At 34.6% G+C, this 11,569-nt stretch overlaps 1 protein-coding gene across 2 annotated transcripts in view; it reads left to right on the forward strand.

Annotated features, from left to right (window-relative positions):
• Window positions 1-6,147, forward strand: part of CHIC2 (cysteine rich hydrophobic domain 2) — a 58,412-nt gene extending 52,265 nt beyond the window's left edge. For both annotated transcript variants that reach the window (XM_006757810.2, XM_006757811.2), the window contains exons 4-6: window positions 1,277-1,333; window positions 1,500-1,559; window positions 4,726-6,147. In XM_006757810.2, coding sequence (XP_006757873.1) covers window positions 1,277-1,333; window positions 1,500-1,559; window positions 4,726-4,776 — 168 coding nt within the window. In that variant the 3' untranslated portion in view covers window positions 4,777-6,147. The remainder of the gene's footprint in view (window positions 1-1,276; window positions 1,334-1,499; window positions 1,560-4,725) is intronic.
• Window positions 6,148-11,569: the final 5,422 nt, after the last annotated feature.

The following is an 11,569-nucleotide window of genomic DNA, read 5'->3' on the forward strand; positions in this document are numbered from 1 at the left end:
TTCAGATGGCATTTTAACAAAGCTTGGGGGCTAGACAAGGGACAAAACGACTGAACTGAATGTTAATTACACTCTGCAGCCTTATTTTCTTTTGATTTGGGGCTGACTGGCAACTAAATTAACAAAAAGTGTGACCATAACTGCTGCCCTATTTTCATTTAAAAGGAGAGCTGCCTCTAAAAGGCTATCTTTACAAAGAAACAAGTGAGGTCTGCTGATCATTGTTAGCAAGGGCACTTTTTTCCCTTTAAAATTCTTGCCCCCCAAAAACGTTAAAAAAGTAATGTAATAAATTATTCACTGTTGTATTATTATCCAAAGAGTTAGTTGGTTTTCTGATTTTTATGACAGATACTTGGAGAATGTAAGGTGGTAGTGATAATTCACTGGTAGTTATGAAATACAGTTGGCACCTATGTGCCTGTGATGTGTCTTCAGCATGTTCAACATGCTGGAAGGTAATATGGTAAGTAGTTAATAGTAGATACTATTTTCTTATGTAACATTTGACTGTTGAAAACCAGCTTGATCCTACAGTTTCTCACCTAGCTCATCCTTGCTTGATATGCTATTTTTTACAATTTGATTATTAGTACTTATTTAGTTGTGCCACATTAATAGTGTTATATGCTTTTTTCCTTCCCTTGTGAGGAAGCTGCAGCTGTACCAAGTTGCATTTGATTCTTGTGGAAACACTGTCCTTTTTGCACCTGCAGCTGTGTCAGTCTCATCCTAACACCTGGCACCATGAATTATCCTTTCCTTTATTCTTATTCCCAAGCAAGAAACATTTCATGCTGTATAGTACATACTGCAAAAGTCAAGTAATCTTAAACATAAATTTCTCAGTTAATTTAACAGTAGTGTTGATTAAGAGTTTGATATTGTTATCATTCTTGTGGGTTTAAATACAGATTTGCTCCTGTTTTAATACCTAATACTTACATATTATTTCAGTATTGCAAATCTTTTATTGAACTAAATGGGGATTTAAATTTATATCATTTGGTAGATAACTAGCTTTTTAGAGTTTGATAGTTTTAAATCAGAGGTTAGTTTGAAACAGCGAAAAAAGGAATCAATGCTAAAAACAAAACCTATCCTTATTAGAGTACTATTTGTATTTAGATTACTATTTAATGCTTGACTGTTGATAGTGTTATAGGCCACCCTATATTCAGTCACTGTCTTATACCTCTCTTCTCACAAAAAGCAGCTGCAAAACAGTTTTTCTAAAACCAGTCAAGAGTAAACTTTTTTCTCATTTGTCTTCCAGACACGAAGATCGATTGAGAAGTTATTAGAATGGGAAAACAATAGGTTATACCACAAGGTGAGTACCACAGGGAGCAGCTTCGTACTGTTGGGGTCTGAATTGCACAGTATGGAAACAGATGCTTTTGTTGAACTAAAAATATGAAAGGTGGACAAATGGGTTAGTCTGTTTGCTGCAATAAACTAGAGCTCATTTTTCTTCTTTTACTCTCCTTCTTGTCTAGCTGTGCTTGCACTGGAGACTGAGCAAAAGGAAATGTGAAACGAATAACATGATGGAATATGTAAGTTAAAGGGCTGTTTTGTGAGTTTCTCTATTAAATGATCATTTATTTTGCTTCTGATCTTATTCTTTCCATGATTATTAATCAGCAAAGGTGTCAGGAGCTTAATCTCCTGAGTGCAAGGATTTTCTACGGTTCACAGATGCATGGTTTCATGTGCAAGACTGATTTATAAAGTTATGAATGACTTGAAAACAAGGCTTCACTGTGTTCTGAAAAATAATAAATTAATTGCCAAGATAAAATAGCCTGAACATGTGTTGATGGAGTGTGAAATTTTAGGTGCTGTATAAAGAATAACCACAACTTTGGTTACGCAGCAAGTCAGATATGGCTTTTTTATATAATGCTAATCAAGTTTCCAAGTGTGGAAGAAAACCTTTCAACCAAGCCATTGGAGCTTAAGAAACCTTTAGCCTTTATAAATTTTAACTACCCATACCTCAGTGGCCTTTAAAGGATCTTTTAAAGTGTTATTAGAATATTGTTTTATAAAAATTATCCTTAAAGTATGTAGGAGGTGGGATTTTTGCCTGTCCTTTGTTTATCCTTTAAAAGATATCTGAATTGGCACATGTATATAATGAATTTGAGAACTTAATTCAGTATGATATTTAATTTACTGACTCTTTAATTTACTTGAACAATTTTTATTCTTTTGAAAAATTCAGAATAATTATGAATTTTTATTTATTTTTTCTTGAGCTTGGGTGTTTTATTTTAAATATCAAAAGTTATTATATTACCTGAAAAACATCTAAGGAAGAATTGATTGTTGAAATTAAAGTCATAGTCTTTGTGAAGTGCCTGGCACATCATTTCTGACAAATTCTATTTGATACAGTTAAGCTATCAGAGATAGTGTGTATGTGTATAAAAGATTGATTAAAATAGTGCTTAAATAGTTGGAAATTGTCATAATATCATTTTGCTCTATAGTATTTACCCTTTCTTTCATTATCATACAATCAAATCCCATTTTTAGCTTTGAACATAAAAGACATCTTAAAAATACCTCTTTTTTCATAGAATAGGTCTATATTCAGTGAACCAAATAATTTAAAATTTATCATTATCTTTTATATAAAACATGTTACTTTATACTGATGAGAAAGACACTTGATACTTTATAATAATAATGAAGTATAGTCAAATAACTTGTGTTTAGATTGACCTATGAAAATGCTAGTCTTATATTTTCATCAGAGATAGTTTATGTGTTTTGGCGGGAGGAATGGATATGTAAGAAATTTAAAGCATTTTGTGAAAAAATTGCTCTATTTATAAGCTCAACCACTAAGCTTAAAAAACTAAGGCTTTTAAAATTTATTTTTGCACATTTCTAAATTTATATTGGAAAGAAAAACAAAAGTTATTCCCAATGCAATTATTTCCAGATTGAACTATAGGAATGTCGTTCATTCATAAAATATGCTTGTTAATATTCATTTTTGTTTTATATATTTTTTAACTAAAAATAAAATAATTTACTAACCTTTCAAAACATCATGAGCTGTGTGCTTTGTTTGTAAAGTAGTTTCCTTTAATTTTTTATGAGTTTTTAGATAAACTCTACTATTAAAACCATTATATTTTCCATACCATCATAGAAGATACTCAGAAGAGTAATACAATTTTTTAAAAATTGTTAAAAATTTATATTTTTCTAAACATTTCAATATATATATATTGGGAGAATAGCATAATTGCAAAAACTTTCTAACATAATTTTAAAAACTTAAGGTAACAAATAATCTAGTAAGGAGAGAGGGCTTCTTATCTAATGAATTGGGGTATTCTTATCATGTATTTCTCTTTGACCTGAACTTTTCTTTAGCTTACAGATATTTCACTTGTTAAAGGAAAATAGTTCTCCTTGATTATATTTTGAACATTGGAGATAATCTAGAAAAATATCAACTTGATAACAGTTTTTCTTTTATTCTGATGTGGTAGAGCAGTATGATTTAGAAGGAATGCAACAAAGTGGCCAATTTCTATGCATTATATCCTTTAAAAAATAATGCAAATATGGCCAAAGATAGCATTTATTTTCCATTCTGTCATATACACTGTAAAATGTAATGCCTACATCCAGGAGCTGAAACTGTGTAGACTGCTTGATTGGGGACACATTTGAAATATAAAAGTATTTATTGAATGTTGACATATAAGTAGTTTAAACATTTAATTATCAATTTTTAGAGACAGTTTCTGAAAAAGAAAATGAGTTCACCAAACTTGGAAATGTTCAAATCAAATAATTTTTTTGTTAGCACCTATTTTATACAGAGTTGGAAAAGGGAAATAATTGATTGGAAGTTAAGACAGTTCAAGTTTGGAATAAAAATTAGCTCTGGTCTTTCTGTGTTACTGTGTTCTCTCTTTGTTGATTTTCCTTTAGTTTTTTTGTTTGTTTGTTTTTTGATATATTTTTATTGCTTTCAGAGAGGAAGGGAGAGAGAGATAGAAACATCATTGATGAGAGAGAATCATTGATTGGCTGCCTCCTTCACACCCCCTGCTGGGGATCAATCCAGCAACTCAGGCATGTGCCCTTGACTGGAATCGAACCTGGGACCTTAAGTCTGCAGGCAGGCTCTCTATACACTGAGCCAAACCGGGTAGGACTCCTTTAGTGTTTTTTGTAAAAGGTCCTTGGGAACAGATTTCAACCTTTAATTTTGTTAACTTAAGAAAAGGACTTTTAAAAAATTAAGAGAGAAGGGATCAATACCCTTTATATAGAGATCACATATCCTGCTACAGTAAAATGAGAGCAACTCTAGTTGGATGAATGGGTGGAAGCTGCAGCCACATAGTATAGTAGAAAAGGCAAGACTTTGCAGTTAAGAATGACCTTTGTTCAAATAGTGACTTAACATCTATGGTGTTACCCTTCTCAGATCATCAGTTTCCTCATCTGTAAAATGAGGATGATAATGTTTGCCTCATAAGAAAAGCTGTTGGGATTAAATAAATCCAGATAGTATGAAACACTTATAATTAGTAAGTGCTAGTTCTGTTTTCTTCTTTATTCATGCATGTATTTTGTGTGTCAGAGGCACCATCAAAATTGTTTTAAATATTGGAATATAACTGAAGTTTTATTAAGATGAAAATCTATTTAAATATTTTTAAAACTTTTCCTTTTCTCCTTCTACAGGTCATCCTCATAGAATTTTTACCAAAGACACCAATTTTTCGACCGGATTAGCATTTACTTTATTTATAGAGACTTTCCAAGTATGTTGTCTTTCCAATGGTGCCTTGCTTGGTGCTCTTCTGGTGGTGACATAACATTGGTTCTACAGAGTCGTGTGGTGTTTTTTTCTTTCTTTTTTTTTTTAATAACCGCATGTTCTAAGTGTGCATTTTTGTCCAACTTTGCAACAGTTATTTCATACAGATGTTTAATACTTAAGTTATTGTGCTCTTTTCTGTTATGTATTCTGATTTTCAAGGTTACTTTTTTGTATTATCAAAAAAAAAATACATTCGAACTTAGCATAAAAAATGGCCAGCCTTTTTTATTTTATCACCAAGGTATACACAGTCTTTTATTTATTAATTCCTTAATATAGAAAAACACCTTTGTAAGACTCTACTCATCATTTATATCAAGCACACTCATTGTATTCTTTCTCACCCTTTTTAAATTTAACATAGTTATTCTTTTAAAATAGTAAGTTTTCTTTAATAGCTTTTTGGCATTTAACATATCCTTTCTCATACAATTCCTAATGCTCTGTTTACAGCGGAAATATTTGTAACATTATGAAGACGTATAAAAAAGTTTTGAAAGGATTTCTGGTTTCAAAGGTAGCAAGGCAGAATTAAATTATTTTTTATTAGAATAGACAAATCAGTGAATGGTATGCATGCGTCTAATGGTTACTAGAGCTCAGGATCATAAAAATTTAGTATCATTACAATCTGTGTATATTTTTTATCAAGATGATAATGCCTTATTTGGGTTATTTTTTGTTTATCAAATCTTATATACAAAAGTACGGAAATACTCCTTTAAAAAGTTTCTGAGGAAAATATTTCTCCTAATCTAACACAGTTGTAGAATGGATATATGTTTCTAAAAAGTTTTGAAAGAAAGTAAAAATTCTAGAATTAAAAATAAGCTGGTGTTTAATACCCCATTGATATTTAGAACAGATTATTACTAAAAAATGGAAGGCATATTTAGTACTGTTTTTATCTACTAGTTTGCTTTTGGTCCAGTTATGTGTACTTTTTTTTTTTTTTATTGAGAAGGTGACATTTAAGTTTAAATTAGATCAGCTTGTTTCTTTTACATATATACAAACATACATTTTTTTTTCTCTTTTTGGTTGTACATATGTCCATGCATTTTAAAACCTTCTGAATGGCCTATGTGTAAATTTTTGTTTTTATAAACTTGAAATTATACAAATTTTAATGTGTGTCAAGAACTTGTTCCATACAGCTGTGGTATCGAGCAATAATGTGAATAACTTTTGAAATTATATAAACTGTGCTTAATAATTTGTATTAAGAATTGGTACCACTATACCTTTTTTCCTTGTATTAAATTTTTTAAATACCAGTTTCATTAATTTATATACCTGTATATTTTTAAAGTATTTCTTTGTACTTCTCCAAAGTACTGTAATTCTATATAAATTTGAATATTGAATGCCAGAATTATATTTCCTATATTGGACATTAGGAACTATCTTAAAAACTAAGATTTTTTTTTTGTATGAGAATTATTTCTTTCCCTTGCCTCCTAAAATACTTAACAACTTGAATTTATAAAACATTTTTCTTCTGAAGAGCTCAAAGTAGAAAGAATCTAAACACTTCTCACTTCATTTACCTTATGTCTACGGTGTGGCCTGACACCTTAAAGTAGTGCAATTAAAAGGTAATGCTATTCAAAAGCTCTAGTATTCCTCTGGTTTCAATGTGGAAAATTGTATGAGGAATGCTAAATCTGCCTCAGTATTCAGCAAGAGCAGAAAAATATGACTATTGACTATGCAACGTAGTGTTCCATATCTAAAATTTTATAAATTTGTAGAACAGCATATTGATTAGTTTTATAAGAGGAATTGTACCTTTTGAGACATAATTTTTTCTCCTATTAGTCTTCTGTAAGTTGTAATTTTTATTCCCTTAAGAATATTTAATAGTAAGATAGTTTCATAGTTGATAATATTAAGTATAGGATTTTTAAAAGCCTTAATTTTATTAAAGACTAGAGGCCCGGTGCATAGATTCATGCACTGGTGGGGGTTCCCTCGGCCTGGCCTGCGCCCTCTGGCAGTCCGGGTCGCTTTGGGGGATGTTGGACTGCTGGTTTCGGCTCGATCCCCACAGGCCAGGCCAAGGGACCCCACCAGTGCACGAATCCATGCACTGGGCCACTAGTCTATATATATAAAAGCCAAAGCAACCGAACAATGAGTCGACCAGTCACTATGACACGTACTGACTACCAGGGGGCAGACACTCAACACAGGAGCTGCCCCTGGTGGTCAGTGTGCTCCCACAGCGGGAGTGCTGCTCAACGAGCTTACTGAGCAGCAGCAGCAGCAGGCACAGTGGGGCCGGGATGAGAGGAGCAGCGCAGGCTCCTCCCGGGCCACCTGCTGCTTTGCGCACTACTACATCCCTTGGGGGGTGTCAGACCGCCAGTTTTGGCCCTATCCCTGAGGGATCCCGGATTGCAAGAGGGCGCAGGCCAGGCTGAGGGACCCCACCAGTGCCTGAATCCATGCACTGGGCCTCTAGTCCTGTATAATAAAGAGTTAATATGCTAAATACACCAAACAGCAGGACTGTCTGGACATCCTTCTGGATGATGGCTGCAAGGGTCAGGCTGCGAGGGGCTGCGAGGGCCGGCTGAGGCAGCTGGGGCTGCGAGGACCAAGCCCCTTGCACAAATTTTGTGCATTGGGCCTCATATATACAAAAGCCTATGTGACCATTTGACCGTTTGCTATGATGCACACTGACCACCAAGGGGCAGACGCTTGACACACAGACATGGAAACATGGAATAGACTGATGAATCTCAGGGGGGAGTGGGGAGGGCAGGAAGAGATTAACCAAAGATCTTATATGATACTAGAGGCCCCGTGCACGGGATTCCTGCACTGGTGGGGGGCGTGGCTGACGGGGATCAGCCGTTGTGGGAGCACCGCTCATCCCGGTCAGCCCAGCCAAGCGGCTGTGGATCTGCCTTCTGAACAGCTGCTCCCTGGTCTGGCATCTTCTGTGGAGCCGGAGCACTTGCCTCTCCAGGGGACCTGGTCGGGGTCGGGGCCAGGCCCAGGGACAGTAGCACTGAGAGGTGACAGAGTAGGCCTCAGTCCGCCAGTGGCCATGAACCCGCCTCTCAGCCTCTTGGGTCAGGTGTGTGAGCCCAGGTGGTGGCAGTGCTGCACAGCCTGCGGGCATCTGGAGGAGGCAGCAGGGAGTGAGGAGGCGACAATTGCAGCCTGGGTTCCTGCCCTTCAGCCCGGGGTTCGCAGTGGGAGCAGCCGCTCATCCCAGTCAGCCAAGTGGCGCTCCCACTGTGGGTAGCGCACTAACCATCAGGGGGCAGCTGCTGCGTTGAGTGTCTGCACCCTAGTGGTCAGTATGCGTCATAGTGACTGGTCGACCAGTTGTTCGGTTGCTTTGGCTTTTATATATATAGATTCCCTAGAAATGTGCACTCTTATAATTTCTAAAGTATATATAGAAAAAAACCCTGAATGCTTAATATGTGGTATTACCATAAGTCAGTTATGCCTGGAGCTTGAGTATCTGGGCTAGTAGCCTCCAGTATAACCCTTCTGGCTTATCCTTTCTTGAGTTATGAATATAAGTGCCCATGTTACTGGAAATTAGAAATATTTAAAATGATGATTGTTCTTCTAGTCATGTTTTCTGTCTTAAAGTTTGTGAAGCATGAATCATAGGTACTTTAAAACTGACCAAGGAAAAATATTGGCAGAAAATCTAATGTATAGATTTTACATAGGCTAAATGAATAACTTAGGATTTTTGTTTATATATTACTGGCATTTTACAAATCAATCACCATTCCTGTGTAGAAACATTATTTTATCAAATAGTGTACCTAGCAAACTCTATTCAATTTAATACATGAATTATATATATTTGGCTTAAAATATATACTCCAAAACCTAATGACAATAGTAAAACTTAAGGGACACATTTAGCTTCTAAGGTAGATATTGCCCCACCCTCACAAGAGGCTCACCTTACCCATATAAAATGGTCATCAGATGCTTTATTAAGATTCTTTAATGACTGGGTTTCATTCATTTAAAATATGAACATGTGATTTAGGTCTAAAATCAGTAAGTGTTCAAACTTTGAATAATAGTAAACAATGATTTCATTTTCTTAGTATAAAAACTAGTTTTGTAATTGAATAATTTTAAATCAAGAACAACCACAACTTTTTCCATAGTTGTGTTTTCAGTGTTATTTGTACAAAGCTTCTGATTGCTTCTTTATATTAGTAGACACAAGGTAATGGTATAAAATTTTGACATTTCTTATCAATTTCTGGTTATAAAGAAATGTTAGAGTAACATGTACAGTTGGACCCACAGCCACATGAGTTCACACTAGTTTTATATAACATTGTGTACAGACTGTTTCAGCATTTATGCCATTCTGCTTCACAATTATAACATTTAGCTGCATACCTGGTTTTCACTATGCATATTTGCTTTGGCTCAACTGTTTGTCAGCAGTACTAAATCAAAAGTACAATGTGTTTAAAACTGTCTTTAGCTGAATTCCAGCATCTAGTCCTGAGGCCTCTTTCCTTCTATCCTACTGAAGCACTGTGGGTCCTTTTGCTGCCCTCTTGATGTCCAGAGTCTTCCCTCAGGCAGAGACATAGTCCAGAATTGCCTTTCTACTATCCTTCCTCAAAGCTCTCAGTAAGAATGTTAATTCTTTCTCATTCTTAGCTAGGTGTTCAGAAGGCCAGTTAAAGTGAGTCCATTAAGTGCTGAAGAGCTGACACTTTCAATTCTGCTAAGGTGGTACTTGCATTTTTAAAATGGAGTGTCTTAACTTAAATTTCCATTTTGGTGCAGTGGTATAATTGGCGTTTTTCTTTTCAACAGTTCCTATCAGTCCAGACATTTCAGGGAGGAAGTAATAGGATAGTTACATATGGGGCTTCTCAAACCACCATTTCTGAAGAAAGCTGATTTATATGTAGTATTAGGGAAGAAAGAATAGACTAAAAGCCAGTCCTAAACCAAACTATTAATTATCCCATAATAGTTTGTGTTTACCCTTTTAAAAAGGATATAAAGTAACTTTTAATTTTTGTATATATAGTAGCCAACTATTATTTTTAGGAACATATAAATTGATATTTGAAGGAGATTTGTCTTTAAATTTTGAGTTATCTTGTTCTGTACTTTTACAAAGATTTTTAGATAGTAACTTAAGAGAAGCCTATGTATTGTTTATGTTAGTCATATTTCAGTGTACTTGTTTCTGCAATAGGGAACAATATTCCACCCCCTCCCCCATGGTGAATTGAAGCAACAGAGTTTGTTTATAGCCTTAATAGACAATACTGAAAACAAATTCAGAATGCTAATCCTGGTTTTTAATTCATTTCTCTGTTCTGCAAGATCATCAAGATATTCGGCCTCTTTGCTTTTATTTTCATTTCCACAAAAGGAAGATACCATGACTACCTCGTATTTTAAAATCACTTATGATGCTGTTATTTATTACGTCCTGTGTAAAAGTAAGAGTAGCTAGATGTTTACTACTAATGATTGAGTAGCTTTTTTGACTTATTTTCAGTGTCAGCAAAAACCTGAGCTACTTTCAAATTTTGCATTTAAAATTAAAGCATTAGAATGAATACTCTCTATATCTACCTATAGTAAAGCTTTGTATGTTTTAAAATCAGGTAGAAATTAAAATTAAATATAGTAATTGAGAAAAGCTTTTTTCTAATACCTTTTAAACTATTGTTTCATCTCAGAAACTTAAGCAAAATCATGCCTTAAAAAAAAAAGTTTTCCTCTACATTATAAACATGGTGCTTTATCTGAATTTGAGAGATAAGTCTTTTTTTCTCTTTATAAAAAATATATTACTTTCCTAGCTCTTTTTAAAAAATACGTTTTTATTGATTTTTTAGAGAGAGGAAGGGAGAGGGATAGAGAGAAATATTGATGAGAGAGAAATACTGGACAGTTGCCTCCTGCACACCCCCTCTAGAGGATCCAGTCCGCAACCTGAGCATGTGCCCTGATCAGGAATTGAACAGGCGGCCTCTTGGTTCCTGAGTTGATGCTCAACTGCTGTGCTACACCGGCAGGGCACTTTCCTAGCTCAGAAATTATCTCAGAAATAATTTAATGAACTAACCACACCAGGCATTCATTTTGGCAGATAAGCTATCTGTTGCTTTTTTCCCTTCTTTTTAAAGAAGTAATATCAACCAGCTTTCAGGAGAACATAAGTAATGTGTCACTGTTTTGGGTACTATTTTATTGTACCATAATGTAACCTCAAACTGCAGATTTTTATCTCCTGTTATCTCTCTTACTGGTTCTTAATTTAGTAAAACTAGCTCAAATTCTTTTTGACATAAATACTATATAGACTTAAAATGTTCTAGAAGGAAAGAGTAACCTATTTCCTCAAGAAACCTTTCATGCTAAATAAAAGACCACCTCCTCTTTCTTTTTTAGTAGCAGCTTATTTAATTAGTTTCATTCCATTGCCATGGAGTCTTCATAAACAGGAGTTTATTTTAACTGAAGTTATCAAAAGTCTCTTAAAAATTTCCATTTATTTTTACATTTGTTGGAGTTAATGATATTTTGCCCTCTCAGAAGAGTTTAGTATTGTGAAATTGGCAGTGGAAGCAAAGGAGACATGATTGGAAAGCAATATGCTGAAATCTGGCCAAGAGAAGTAACTACATTGTTATCCTACCTGTACTTTGGTTTACAAGTGGGAAAGTT

Source organism: Myotis davidii, unplaced genomic scaffold, assembly GCF_000327345.1.
Source record: "Myotis davidii unplaced genomic scaffold, ASM32734v1 scaffold173, whole genome shotgun sequence".
NCBI lineage: Eukaryota > Metazoa > Chordata > Mammalia > Chiroptera > Vespertilionidae > Myotis > Myotis davidii.